This window comes from Propithecus coquereli, unplaced genomic scaffold (assembly GCF_000956105.1).
Source record: "Propithecus coquereli isolate 6110/MARCELLA unplaced genomic scaffold, Pcoq_1.0 Scaffold164, whole genome shotgun sequence".
NCBI lineage: Eukaryota > Metazoa > Chordata > Mammalia > Primates > Indriidae > Propithecus > Propithecus coquereli.
Genome location: NW_012140969.1, coordinates 1,616,996 through 1,631,149, shown reverse-complemented (window position 1 = coordinate 1,631,149; position 14,154 = coordinate 1,616,996). Strand labels below are relative to the sequence as shown.

The window sequence follows — 14,154 nt, the reverse complement described above, 5'->3', positions numbered from 1 at the left end:
GGAAGGTCTGTAGCGTGTTTCTTAACCTCACCAACCTTTGTGGGCTCTTTACAAACTACCACCTGTGGCATTTCTGAGTCTGCGTTCAACTTGTGTGGTCTTCTGGTGAGGTGTGTCTAGCTCATTGCATGCGGTCTCCCAATAAATAGCATGTTGTCGCGTTTGAGGTGGAGCTGCTCTCCACACTGGGCCATCCGGCCTCCTTCCTGGGAATCTGTAATAAAGTTATTGTCTGAAGTTGTCAACACTGATGACAGCAACTTCGAGGTAAAAATACTTAAACTGCAGCATTATAGGATCTATTTTCTAAGAGTTTAATTTCCTGTCTACTCAGGCCACTGAAGGGGGAGAAAAGTGCTGTCTTGGAGGTAGACAGTCTTTTATGCCCACCATCGGGGCTATAGGATCAGTTTTAGATATCTTATTTCCATAGAACACTTTAATAGAAGGATCAAGACCAAACGGAAAAAAATTAACTAGTCTTTTTCCTCCCTATTTAGGAAGAAAAGAGGCTTAGAAGTCAAACCAAAGAACTGTAAGTATGGTTAACATGCCTCTGTGCTTTATGCTGTGAAACTTAATTTCGAACGATGTTCTGATAAAATAATGGGTTGGTGCAGAGCATTGAGGACACTAATCATACGTGTAGCATGTGGTAGGTTCTGCTTGTGAAAGTCAGACCACCACAGCAAAGGCTGGGGTCAGCCTTGATTCTCACTCCTGACCCCAAACCCTCTGGGCCGGTCACACGGCACTTTGTTGTGTGGTGATGAAAGGCCATTGAGTGAGCAGCTGTGTTGGTCACCTGTCCCTGAAAATGCTGTGTAACAAACCGCCCCCAACCCCAGAGGCTTAAGGCAGCGAGTGTTGTGGAGCTCAGCGGCTGTTGGCTGATGTGGGCCTGGCTTGGCGGGGGCAGCTGGGCGACCCACCTCTGCCCCACAGCTTGGCTAGCCTGGGCACACTCGTGGCCGTGGCAGAAGTGAAAAGTAGCGTGTTTCGAGCCTCTGCTGACATCCAGTTGGCAGAAGCAAATGCGGAGATGGGGCTTGAGTCCAGAGGTAGACAGAACACCCGGTCTGTGTGGCAGGGCCCTGGCAGGGGAAGAGGCGAAGCCCTAGGCCCTTGTGTGCAGTCAACAAACCCGCACGGGCCAGACGTTTCCTCTGCTGCAGGCAGGATTCCCATCAGGCCACGGGAAATCAGTCAAGTCCCTTTGTCTGTTCTTTTGTGTTAAACCACTGGCGTCTCTGGTCAACATTCACGTGAGGTGTTGATGGTATTTCTGACGATCGTAAGTCCTGAAGTGACAGATGCCTCTTGGGGTTCCCGCAGTGAAGATAGAGGTAGCCCAGAGTCTAGACCTGGGAGGAGCTGGCGTAAGAAGCCCTCTTTGGCCTGCTCAGCAGGGCGTCAGGGTCCCTGAGCTGACTGGCGTGTGTGTCTTCTATGGCAGGACAACTAAACAGAGATCCAAGGAGGAGCCAGACAGAGAAGCCAGACCAGGAACTCATGCTGACGTGGACGAAGAAGGAGACGAGAAAGTGAGGGCGGGATCTTCCCATTTCTTAGCTCTGTCGCATTCTTATGGTCCCGATTGCTTGGGAGAAGTGGCATGGGGTATGGGGCCCTGGGTTCAAATGCAGCCACATCTACCCAGAGGATGGCTCTGGGCAAGTCACCTCATGCCTGTCTTAAGTGTTAGGGGATCGCCGCATGTCCGTGCCTGGAGCCTAGTGAGCGAGCAGTGGTCCTCTGTCCATCCAGCATGCGGGAGAGGGCCTGTGTGTGCCTAGGCTGAGCTGTGTGTGGAGGCCCCTCCACTGAGAAGGCTCTGTGGACAGTAGCTCAGACCTGCCTGCCAGCTGCACCTGGGCCCTACCAGCCCCTTAAGTTCTTCTGGGTCTAGCACTCCCGTCGCCAGCCTCCCACCTCCATTCCAGCCAAGTGGACCCATTTAAACCCTAAAACATCATGCGTGGAGCCAGGGCTGGGCCTCTGTAAAAGTATAGGATGGCAAGGTTATCTGCAGGGCTGTCCTGCTGCCTGAGCTCCAGCGTCCCTGGACCCTGTAAAAGGCTGAACTAGGAGAATCCCGGGACAGTCGCTGCTGTTTTCTGCCTGTCGAGATTGCCGGGTTGTGAGCATTCTCCCTTCTGACCTGGTTGGCGATGGGCCTCTGTTCTCATCCGATAGCGGAGGAGCCTTTTGGTACCACCCCCAGCTTGCTGTAGCACCTTCCTGTCTCTCACCTTTTCTACCTAGATATGGTTACCTTGCTGTCAGCACGGGATCCATTCAGACCAGCAGGATCTAGTGATGTAGTCAAACTGCTTCCTGTCCTCCGCCAGAAACTGGCAGGGGCTTGAAATCGCACAGCCAGCACTTCTGCCTCGTTGTCACCTCTTACATCTTCATAAACCCACTCGTAGATTTGTTGCTTTATGAAGATCTAAATGAATAGATTTATCAGAAGATATTATTCTTTATATACAGGCTCAGAAAATACTTGTCCATATATAATATAATAAGGGGTTGATAAACAAGTTGGGGATTCCTACTTTTATTAATTTTCCATGCTAGTTTCCTAAGTTTGATTTTCTTTAAAAACATTTTTTTTCTGCTATCCCAGTGTCTGGCTATATAAAGTCTTTATCCCTGACTGGAGGACAGATGGAGCTGTAGGCATTTTGCATAAGCAAAATGTCTATAATATTCCCTTCTATACTGAGCTATCCGAGGACAGGGGTTGGCAAACTATGGCCTGCAGGCCAAACCCGGCCCGCTGCCTGTTCTTGTAAATAAAGTTTTATTGGAACAGAGCCATGCCTTTTCATTTGCGTATTGTCTGTGGCTGCTTTTATGCTACAGTGGAAGAAATGAGTAGTTCAGACCACATGGCTCACAAAGCTGAAGATGTTTATTGCCTGGCCCTTCACAGAAACAGTTTGCCAACCCTGGTCTAGGAGATTCTTGAGTGTTCTTTTGTTTGAAGGAGTGAGGAACGAAGGAAGTGAAAGTCTGACGCCTCCTCTCTCCCCGGTGGATCTGCCCAGGCCTTCCTGTGCTCTAGTTTCAAGCTGAGATCTTTAACTGATAACCGTGGTGTTCGCTTTTCATCTTGCTCCGTCTCAGACACTAATTTTCCCCTTTCTCTCTCCACTTCCCCCACCCCTGTGTTTCCCCGGCTCAGGATGAGAAGAGGCACAGAAGTCAACCCAAAGATCTGTAAGTGGTGAAAATGCTCGTGCCTTCGTGTCATCTTACTCACCAAGACACTTGTTCTAGACTCCTGTCATGATGCAGATGTGTACGGGGAATTGCTGACGCCATCTGCAGACTGGATCGGCTGGGGCGGGTGTAGATGCCCAGTCAGGCACACTCAGGGCCCGTCCGCACCCTCTGCCACTGCACGGTCACATGTGTCACTTCCAGGCCCCACGTCTGAGGAGACGGCCAGGGATTCCAAAGGCCTTGTCTCAGGGCGGCGAGGCAGCAACGTGCCTGCGGGGCCCCCGTGAATGTTCTGCTTTTCGCTAGGGGAGGCGTTTTCCATGTTTGTCACTCGCCACGCGAGTCGGTGATGTAGTTAGTGTTTCTGAGCTAACGTTTACTGCGTTCTCCCAACAGAGCTGCCAAAAGGAGACCTGAGGAAAAAGAGCCTGAAAAAGTTCACCCGCAGGTGTCGGAGGACAAGGACGAGGATGAAAAGGTAGAGGCCTTAGTTCTCAATTTCACTTTATTTCAACCCCCACCCCCGCGTTGGCTGGGGTGTATGAAAGTGATCTTTTCATGAGCTTTTTTATTATGGAAATATTCAAATGCAGGATGGGGGAGCCCCACGGCCTCATCAGTCTCCAACACTTGGCAACTCATGGCCAAGCAGGTTTCAGCCAAACCCTACCCGTTCTCCTGCCCTCCCCCTCGCCCCTGGGTGGTGTCGGGCAGATCCCAGGTGCGTTGCTGAAGTGTGTGCAGCAGAAATATCTCTAAGAGGAGGGGACTCTCATTTTAAACAGAAGCACAACACCGTGGTCAGACAGACACGGCAACATCAAACATCTAGTCTGTGTTCGGATTGCCCTGGTTGTGTGTTTCGTTTCTTTAGTTTGTTGGAATCAGGACCCACACGAGGTCTATATGCAGTGTGTGGTTGACATTTGTCCTCAGTATCTCACCTGTACTTTCCTGCTCCTTCTTTTATTTGTAACTTGGGTCGGGGGGATTGTCTGGCTTCCTGGATTCTGGATTTTGCAAGTGGCATCTCCCCCCAGCACTGTCTCCTGCAGACTGGGTGACCACGTGCAGGCCTTTTGTCCTCAGGAGAACACCTGAGGTAGTGCCGTGTGCCTGCTGTCGCACCACACCGGCAGGCGGCGTTGTCTCCTGGTGACATTGAGATTGGTCCCTGGGCTCAGGTGCTGTCCGCCTGACCCATTCACTGTAAAGTCCCCCTCAGTGTGCCACCTGATGTTTTCAGTTGCCATTGCCTAAATCCATTATTTCACTAGGAGTTGCGAAGTAGTGATAGTCCTAGTTCTATCATTCCTACATTTACTTGAAATAATTCTACAAAATACATTTCTCCTGGAATTGGTCTCCTTGGGCTGCCATAATAAAGTACCACACCCTAGGTGGCTTCGACAACAGACCTTTATTTTCTCACAGCTCTGGAGGTTGGAAGTCCAAGATCAAGGTGCCAGCAGGGTTAGTTGCTGGTGAGGCCTCCCTGTCTTGCAGATGGCCACCTTCTTGCTGTGTCCTCACGTGGCCGTTCCTTTGTGCTCACAGGTGGAAAGAAAGTGGGCTGATTTCTCTCCTTTCTATAAGGACATCAGTCCTATTGGATCAAGGCCCCACCCTTATGACCTCATCTAATCTTAATTACCTGCTTAATAGGGCTTTTAGGCCCTATGTCCAGGCCAGGTGTGGAGGCTCATGCCTATAGTCCTAGCACTCTAAGAGGCCGAGGCGGGAGCACTGCTTGAGCTCTTAGGAGTTCGAGACCAGTCTGAGCAAGAGCCAGACCCTGTCTCTACTAAAAATAGAAAAATTAGCTGGGTATGTTGGCTGCACCTGTAGTCCCAGCTACTTGGGAGGCTGAGGCAGGAGGATCACTTGAGCTCAGGAGTTGGAGGCTACAGTGAGCTACGATGGCACCACTGCATGCTACCCAGGGCAACAGAGCAAGACTCTGTCTCAAAAAGAAAAAAAAAGCCCAATGTCCACATAGTCACATTGCGGGGTTAGGGTTTTAACATGAATTTGGGGGGGAAGGGAACAACATTAAGTCCATCCATCCCTCAATTATTTGTTTACCTTGAGGTACCACTTAACAGGAAAGCTAAGGTTTTGAAAAATTGGTCTCTCTTACGAATCTTTAAGGAAGTCTTTAGTTATAAGACTTTTGAATGTAAGGTTTTAGACCCTGGGGTGAGTCAGGTCACACCTGCTGCTGCTCTGACTGCTTCCTCCCCACCTCTGACCAAGCCTTGGGATAATCAGTGTGTGGAACGTTCTTAGCTCTGAAACACTAGCCACATGCAAAATACTTTCTTACCCTTTATTCCCATTTTGTTTTCCCCACGTAGGAGGAGAAGAGACGTAAAACGACACCCAAAGAACCGTAAGAATTTACTTCTGTCTTTATTTTTAATCAGGCAGTGCCCGAACCAGAATCGGTTCAGAGAGACTGCCTGTTTTTGTCTTCATACAAAGCAGATTGTGATATTTAAATGACTGTTCTTAGAACGAAAAGATGAAGGGGCTTTCGGTGAATCGATAGAGCAGCCTTAGCTTTGTGTGGGATCGGGCCTGTGAACGCAGGACTGAGGTGATCCGATTCCGTTGCGTTAGGCGGGATTGCCCCATGCCAAAGAGCCACTTGGGACCTAGTGCCTGGCCCTTAACTGCAGCGGGGGGCGCTCGCCTGGGTCAGGCGCATCGAGTGTAAATCTGACAGGGGCAATTTGATACGTTCTAGAACGGCCGAACAAATGATCTTGTGCTTTTGTGCTTTGTCCCCAGAACTGAGAAAAAAATGGCTCGAACCAAAACAGTCGTGAGCTCCAAGGTAAACGTCTGTCTGGGAATAAAACAGGTGGCAGCGTGGACAGGGCTGCTGCTCGGAGCCGCCGCCCTGAGCGCTGTCTGTGTCCCCTCCCCCAGACCCACCCTCCGAAGTGCGTCCAGTGCGGACAGTACCTGGACGACCCGGACCTCAAGTATGAGCAGCACCCCCCGGATGCGGTACGTGCCACCTCTTCCCGGCCTCTTCTGTCCCACCTTCCGTGCCCTGCTTAATGGTCCAGTGTCCCTCAGGTGGATGAGCCGCAGATGTTGACCAATGAGAAGCTGTCCATCTTTGACGCCAACGAATCTGGCTTTGAGAGTTACGAGGCTCTTCCCCAGCACAAACTGACCTGCTTCAGGTAACTGACGCGCTTCGGGTGTGTGTTGGCTTCACAGTGACGGCACTTCCCTGAAGACACCTATGTTCTTAGCAGCCTGGCGAAGTTCACACCTGATCTGCAACATTTCCTCAGCTGTTCACACTTCGTGCTGGTGTGGTTTTGGGGGGGCATTTTTTATTTTTCTTGTTAAAACGCTACGTGTTGCATCTCCAGTCTGCGCACATCTTGAAGGTCAGATGCGTTCAAAGGAAGACCAGCTCCGTGCTAGCTACGGATCTAGGTATTGTGGCTGTAGCAGCTCGGTGTCCCCGCCTTCGTGAGACAGAAATTAAACAAGTGACACCTGTCAGGTAGTCACAGCCACAGCAGAGCCTAAAAGCCTGGTGACACTCAGAGAATGGACAGGAGGAGGGAGCTCTGTGTAGAGGGGAGGGGCAGTGACTCGAGCAGAGACCTCGGTGGCATAAGAGAAAAGGCTGAGGGGGTAGCTAGGGGCCGAGCAGCCCAGGTGGGAGGACAGCAAATACAGGAGCTTGGGAAGGGTGCCGAGGCTGGTGTCGGGGGTGCAAGTGGTAGGGGTGCAGTCGGGGGCAGGTAGGGCCTTATAGGCTGTGGCAATGATGCTGGGGCCTGCTCTCGGGGGAAGCCCACGGTGTCTGGCCTGTGCCTTTTCTGAGGCTCAGTGAGCCCTTGAGTGCGCAGAGGCCCATTGGCATCCCCGGCTCCATCTCGTTCCCTGTCCCTGGCAGTGACATTACCCTCAGAGGCTTCCCCTTCCCCATGGAATGGCCTGGTTCCCCCGGGAGCAGTCCCGCCCCCTTGCAGGCTCAGCACGGTTTCCTTCTCTCCCTAGAGAAGAGCACGGTGGCGAAACCCCTTAGGAACACCTGTTAGAAATGTCAGGCGGACATTCTCTCCCAGGCAGCCTTTCCCCATGCCCACACATCCCGGGTTGGGGGCTCGTGCCCACTGGGCCAGGGCCCCCCATGACCCCCTCCCTGCGTCCCCATCACCATCAGATCCGGGTCCAGATCGGGATGCTATCCATCCATCAGTGATCCCCAGGGCCTGGCCAAAAGCCACAGCACAAGTGAAGTGTACTGCAGTGGACAGAGCCAGTGGTCATGCCCACTGCCCTCCCTGTGGCCTTCCTGGGGACAGAGGCTCGGAGAGAGCCGGGAGCTGGGGCCAGGGCTGCTGGGACTCATGAGTGTCTCAGCCTCCTCCTCGAGTCAGGGTCTGATGTAGATCCCCTGAAGGGTGGGATGAGCACACTGAGGACACACTTCCCAGGAGTCACGTGCCTTTTAGCAGCAGACCACTGGAGCCAGACAGCCTGTGTTATTTAGGAAGTCTCCATACCTCTAGTTAGCTAGCCTGAAAGTGGCAGGTGGGAACGAGCTAGGGGCGGGGTCTGGCCTATAAACCGGTGGGTCCTGCCCCTGCCTGGGACTTGGAGCTTTTCCCGCTGTCTCCTCCATGGAGTGAGCCTCCGCACAGCTCATGGGGCTGCAAACTAGAGCCGTCTCTTCCCTGGACCCTCCCTAGATACGTGTTGTCTGCGTGTGCCTGTCTTTGCCGTCGGACCTTGAGTCCTGAGGGTAGGTCTGCCATACCTGGCATGGTGTACAGGGTCTCGGCTTAAGGTCTTCAGCTTTTCATTTTTTAAAAGTTTTGTGAGCCTCAAAGGTGAACATTTCTGGCTTTTAGGGAGGTGCTAGGCTGTTTGAGTGTGGTCAAGGGGCTACTCTTCGAGGGACCTGTGCAGACCCCATGTGGGGCCCTGAGGCTGGCATGGCACGTCTCGGGGGGGGTTGGGATCACGTTCTCTGTCTTAACTAAGAGGCACGTTCTCCCCAGTGTCAAGGGCAGTCTGGGCAGTGGGACAACGGATGCCTTCCTTATGCTTAAGTGTTAGCCCCCAAAGTGAGGCAGAAGCCCCTTCTTCAAACCCCTGACGTACCCCTCTTCACACTGCCGTATAACCTGCTTTGTGTTGCTTTTTTGAGGCATAACTCATAACAGAAAATTAACCATGTATGAAATACTGTGGATGGGTAAATCCACAAGAACAGAAAGCAGATTAGTGGTTGCCCAGGTTGGGGCCCAGGGGAAGTTGGGAGTTACTGCTTAATGGGGATGAGGTTTTATATTTTGGCGATGAAAATGTGTGGGAGCTGATTGGAGGTGGTGGTTGCACAACATGGCAGAATGTTCTGGAAGCCAGTGCTTTTCCCACCGTCTGATCTCTGAGCGTTGCCTTTGCAAAGACACATGCTATCCCCACACAGGTGGGAGAGCCAGGTAGAAGTTCCGGGTGATGGGACCCTGTGCTTATCTAGCATTCTTGCAACGAAAAAGATGGCTAATTCTGGAAGTTGTATGTAGTCCTGTGGCCTCATGCCTGATCTCAGCTCTGGTCTGAGACCCGCCTCTTGGCTCCGCTGCTGAGCGCACCCTCTGTTCCCTGTCCAGCGTGTACTGCAAGCACGGCCACCTGTGCCCGATCGACACCGGCCTCATTGAGAAGAATGTCGAGCTCTCCTTTTCCGGTTCAGCAAAACCAATCTATGACGATGACCCATCTCTTGAAGGTAAGAGGAATGTTCCGGGAGCTTGTTTGGGACAGATGTCCTCAAACAAACAGACTCACTCACAGAGCAATATTCAGCTGGAGCTCCTGCCTCTTAAAGTCAGGGCTTGCGACTCTGTGCCCTGGACAGCAGTGGACAAAGTCGCTGTGCTGGCTCTGAGATAAGAACCATCACAGCGACTTTGATGCGGGTAAGAGCTGCCAGCTGAGCTGCGCAGTCTGAGTGCCACTTAGCCCTCCTGGGGTGTGACGTGGGTCATAGCTCTTAGTCTGTTTCCTTTTGGGAAACCGTTTCCTCTTTTTCTGTTTTAGGTGGTGTTAATGGCAAAAACCTCGGTCCCATCAATGAGTGGTGGATCACTGGCTTTGATGGAGGTGAAAAGGCTCTCATCGGCTTCAGCACCTGTAAGTGTGTGGCCACCTGTAGGCCGTCCTCGGGCCTGGAAAGGGGCCTCGCTCTGTCCTTCCTGGGGGTTGGCCGGGCTCTCGTGGGAAGTCTTGTGGGCTTGCAGAATGCCACGTGACCCTCTGGGAACCATAGCAGGTTCAGTTGCGATGGCCTCTCGTGTTAGTTACAACTGGCTTTAGAGCGGATCCTCCAGTTACGAGAGCAGGTATTATTCTTGCAACTCAAACCCAGACTGAATTTCTAAAGCCAGAGAAGAGCTTAGCAAAAGCCCACTCAGCGAGTCTGCCCCCTCCAGCTGGCTGGGACAGGCCCCTTCCAGCTGAGCCAGCTGGAACTCGTCATGCTTTGTGTTTTCGACATTTGGGTGTGGAATGACTTCCAGTCTGTTCAGTAAACTTGATAGATTCGTCCCTCCCCTGTGGCCACCATAGGTGCCATCAGATCCAAACCCCTTTTTAAAACATCACCTGTTCACCGCAGCATTTGCTGAGTATATTCTGATGGACCCCAGCCCGGAGTACGCGCCGATCTTCGGGCTGATGCAGGAGAAGATCTACATGAGCAAGATTGTGGTCGAGTTCCTGCAGAGCAATCCCGACTCGACCTACGAGGACCTGATCAACAAGATCGAGGTAAGAGCTCGAGGCTCTTCCTCGTCAGGGGGTCACGCCCGAAACGCACATCCAGAACCTGTGGAAACGGCTCTTCAGTGCCATGAGAAAACCGTTTTGCTTAAGCATAAGAGAAATGCCTGACTTTTCTTTCTTTAAGACCACTGTTCCTCCTTCTGGACTCAACCTGAACCGCTTCACAGAGGATTCCCTCCTGCGCCACGCGCAGTTTGTGGTGGAGCAAGTGGAGAGTTACGACGAGGCTGGGGACAGTGACGAGCAGCCCATCTTCCTGAGCCCTTGCATGAGAGCCCTGATTAAGCTGGCTGGGGTCACGCTGGGACAGAGGTAAGGGCGCGGCCCGCACGAGGCCAGAGACCGAGGTGAGGAAGGCAGAGCATGTCCTGTGTCCTCTTCCCCAGTCAGCTCAACTGCCGGAAACCTTTCTCCCAGGCGAGCGGAGAGGCGTCAGACCATCAGGCACTCTGCCAAGGAGAAAGACAGAGGACCCACGAAAGCCACCACCACCAAGCTGGTCTACCAGATCTTTGACACTTTCTTCGCAGAGCAAATCGAAAAGGATGACCGAGAAGACAAGGAAAACGCCTTCAAACGCCGGCGGTGTGGCGTCTGCGAGGTAACCCTCCCTGGGTCGTCTCTGAGGAACACTGCTCAAACATGACCCTAAGACAGAAGTTGGGAGAAAGAGTTGGTAGTCTGAGGGGACCCCTGCATGCCTCATGAGACAAAACGTTAGAAGGACAGAAGTCAAGGGGAGGTGTGCTTGGACGCTTGCTGTTAATGCCACTGTCCCTAACCAGAGAGCCTGGTTTCCTGTGTGGGCTTGTGCTGCCCACGTCTCCCTGTGAGTGAAGGCCGCAGTGTGAGTGCGGAGGCAGTGGCCACCCCGCCAAAGGCGCAGCCCGGGGCAGGAGCTGCCCTGCCTCAAAACCCCTGGGAAAGCGGGTACCTTGTCCAGCGTAGATCTGAGGCCTTAGAAGCCCTCTTTTTCTGTGAGTTCTTTAAAATACATATTCACTTCACTTTGGAGAAATTAATCCCCTAATTCTATGACCCAGAGATTAGGCATATTTTGGTATCTATTATTTGACTTTCTTTGGGACGATCAATTAAATGTGAAAATACGGCAGCTGGCTTCAGAACCGCCCTGTGTTCACACTTGACACAGACTTGGGGCCTTCCCTTTTATCTTTGGTGGCAGCTCTTAACAGGAGTTTGCATGTCCTCACCATTCGTATTTTGGTTTTATTTTTCTTTTAGTGCATGTGTGGCCAATATTTATATTTATAACTCTTAAAATCTTTTTTTGGAGACAGGGTCTCTATTGCCTGGGCTAGAGTGCCGTCATGTCATCGTAGCTCGCTGCAACCTCACACTCCTGAGCTCAAGCGACCCCCTGCGTAGCTGGGACTATAGGCATACACCACCACGCCCAGCTAATTAAAAATTTTTTCTTTTTTAGAGATGGGATCTCGCTGTGTTGCCCAGGCTGGTCTTGAACTTTGGCCTCAAGTGATCCTCCCATGTTGGCCTCCCAAAGTGCTGGGAGTACAGGCATGAGCCACCGTGCCCAGCCTGATTGACCTTTTTTTTTTCTTTTTTTGAGACAGAGTCTCGCTTTTGTTGCCCAGGCTAGAGTGAGTGCAGTGGCGTCAGCCTAGCTTACAGCAACCTCAAACTCCTGGGCTCAAGCGATCCTCCTGCCTCAGCCTCCCGCGTAGCTAGGAGTACAGGCATGCGCCACCATGCCTGGCTAATTTTTTCTATATATTTTTAGTTGTCCGATTAATTTCTTTCTATTTTAGTAGAGACGGGGTCTCTCTCTTGCTCAGGCTGGTTTCGAACTCCTGAGCTCAAACAATCTGCCCGTCTCGGCCTCCCAGAGTGCTAGGATTACAGGCGTGAGCCACTGCGCCCGGCCCTGATTGACCTTTTTAATTCCATTTTGTAGGTTTGTCAACAGCCCGAGTGTGGAAAGTGTAAAGCCTGTAAGGACATGGTCAAGTTCGGTGGCAGTGGACGGAGCAAGCAGGCATGCCAGGAGAGGAGGTGGGTTGGGCCGACTCTCGTTCTTAGGGTGGAGGGGCCGGCTTTGCGTGGGACAGCCGGGCAAACGCGTGCAGAGGGACAGAACTCCTTTGTTCAGTGTTATCCCCAACCTGTCCCTCTTAATCTGGCTAAAACAGCCTTAGTTGGTTTTACTTAGAAAAGGTGGCTTTGTTAAAACAAGTGACTTTGTAGGTGTCCCAACATGGCCATGAAGGAGGCAGATGACGATGAGGAGGTTGATGATAATATCCCAGAGATGCCGTCACCCAAAAAAATGCACCAGGGGAAGAAAAAGAAACAAAACAAAAATCGGATCTCCTGGGTTGGAGAAGCCGTCAAGGTAACCTTGGACAAGCCCTCGGTCAGGTCACTGCCACGCTCGCGATGAACAGGTCATCTCCGGACATCTTGCCAGGCAGACCGCTTGGGCAGCCTGAGCCCTGGTGCCAAGAAACTTGTTTATTTGCCCCGTGAGAACAGGACTAGCTGAGAGCGAATGTCCCCTTAGTGTCACCTTGATATCCATAAGCCAGAGATACAGTCAGCTCACTCTGTAAGCGTGAGGTTGACTGCCTGCAGGTGCTGCTGTGGGCCCGGCATGTGGCTGAGCCCCTGCGGGAGGACAGACACGTGTGTCGGGTGGTGTGTGTGCCCTGACAGGGTGGAGGGCTGGAAGGGGCCTGAGGGCCACCAGGCTTTGAGGAGGTGGCACCTGAGCTGGGACGGAGGTTAGATAGGAGCCAGCCGCGTGAAGCCCTGGGGAAGTCCTGCCCTGCGGTGGCAGTGGGCTGACCTCACTGGAAGAAAGGGAGGAGGCTTCTGTGGCCAGAGTTGACGGAGCAAGGGGCTGCCAGGCGGGAGAGGGGTCAGGGGCCGGATTGTGGGTGGCAGTGTTAAAATCGAACCCCGGACCCTGAGTAGTGGTCGGCACAGGCGCAGGGCTGAGGTTGGAGGGTTGACGGGGCCCTGTGCTGCAGCATTGGCCGTGGGAGTGGGGGGTGTTTAGTGGCCAGGGTGCTAGAGCTCCTGGCTTCTTTTTAATGAAATTGCTGAGTCGCGTGCTGTGTAACGTAACAGGATCACACAGGCCAGTCCTAGCAAGGGCCTTCAAAATGGTCCTCACCTGAAATTTAACTCTCCTTTTCAGACTGACGGGAAGAAGAGTTACTACAAGAAAGTCTGCATTGATGCGGAAACCCTGGAAGTAGGGGACTGTGTATCTGTTATTCCAGATGATTCCTCCAAACCGCTGTATCTGGCGAGGTCTGTATCCTTCCCTTCGCCTGACTGCCACAAACGAGTAGGAGATGCCTGTTTTGCCAGAATGGCGGGCGCAGCTCCTTGCCCTAGAGCAAAACCAAGAAGACACAAGTCTGCCTAAGTAGACTCGGTCATGTTAGAACTTTCTTCCCGCGCCTGTCTTCCGACTCCAGGGTCACGGCACTGTGGGAGGACAGCAGCAACGGGCAGATGTTCCATGCCCACTGGTTCTGTGCCGGGACAGATACCGTCCTTGGGGCCACATCAGACCCTCTGGAGCTGTTCCTGGTAGACGAATGTGAGGACATGCAGCTTTCGTATATTCACAGCAAAGTGAAGGTCATTTATAAAGCGCCCTCGGAAAACTGGGCCTTGGAGGTGAGTTCCTGGCACCCCTCATGGGCTCCTGCCTCTCGGTGCTTGCAGGGCCAGGCTGACAGCCGTTCCTGTCTCCATAGGGGGGCATGGATCCCGAGTGCCTGCTGGCAGGGGACGATGGGAAGACCTATTTCTACCAGTTGTGGTACGATCAAGACTACGCAAGGTTTGAGTCACCTCCAAAAACCCAGCCGACAGAGGACAACAAGTACAAGTGAGTGCTGGGGCTGAGCTCAGGGTTGTCCTTGTCCTGTTGGTGCACTTTCTACACAGATCACTTTTGCTCTCTGGGTTTTTCAGTCTGCTAGGCGTGCCCCCCCACCCCGTGTTCCCTGCTCACCAAAGACTAGCCTGACTCTATGGGAGTTGCTTTAGGTATATAGATGACCAGGGGTTACCTTTAATTTAACTTTTTTTTTT

General features: G+C 52.6%; 1 protein-coding gene across 1 annotated transcript in view; it reads left to right on the top strand.

Moving 5' to 3' along the window:
* The window catches only part of DNMT1 (DNA (cytosine-5-)-methyltransferase 1), a 40,404-nt gene that overhangs the window by 16,051 nt on the left and 10,199 nt on the right, over positions 1 to 14,154 (top strand). The window contains exons 9-26 of the mRNA XM_012641265.1: positions 501 to 535; positions 1,457 to 1,544; positions 3,194 to 3,228; positions 3,631 to 3,712; positions 5,592 to 5,626; positions 6,028 to 6,073; positions 6,169 to 6,249; positions 6,322 to 6,431; positions 8,889 to 9,007; positions 9,319 to 9,411; positions 9,896 to 10,047; positions 10,187 to 10,374; positions 10,480 to 10,663; positions 11,999 to 12,096; positions 12,289 to 12,436; positions 13,244 to 13,359; positions 13,530 to 13,734; positions 13,815 to 13,948. Of these exons, the coding sequence (XP_012496719.1) occupies positions 501 to 535; positions 1,457 to 1,544; positions 3,194 to 3,228; positions 3,631 to 3,712; positions 5,592 to 5,626; positions 6,028 to 6,073; positions 6,169 to 6,249; positions 6,322 to 6,431; positions 8,889 to 9,007; positions 9,319 to 9,411; positions 9,896 to 10,047; positions 10,187 to 10,374; positions 10,480 to 10,663; positions 11,999 to 12,096; positions 12,289 to 12,436; positions 13,244 to 13,359; positions 13,530 to 13,734; positions 13,815 to 13,948 (1,949 nt within the window). The remainder of the gene's footprint in view (positions 1 to 500; positions 536 to 1,456; positions 1,545 to 3,193; positions 3,229 to 3,630; positions 3,713 to 5,591; positions 5,627 to 6,027; positions 6,074 to 6,168; positions 6,250 to 6,321; positions 6,432 to 8,888; positions 9,008 to 9,318; positions 9,412 to 9,895; positions 10,048 to 10,186; positions 10,375 to 10,479; positions 10,664 to 11,998; positions 12,097 to 12,288; positions 12,437 to 13,243; positions 13,360 to 13,529; positions 13,735 to 13,814; positions 13,949 to 14,154) is intronic.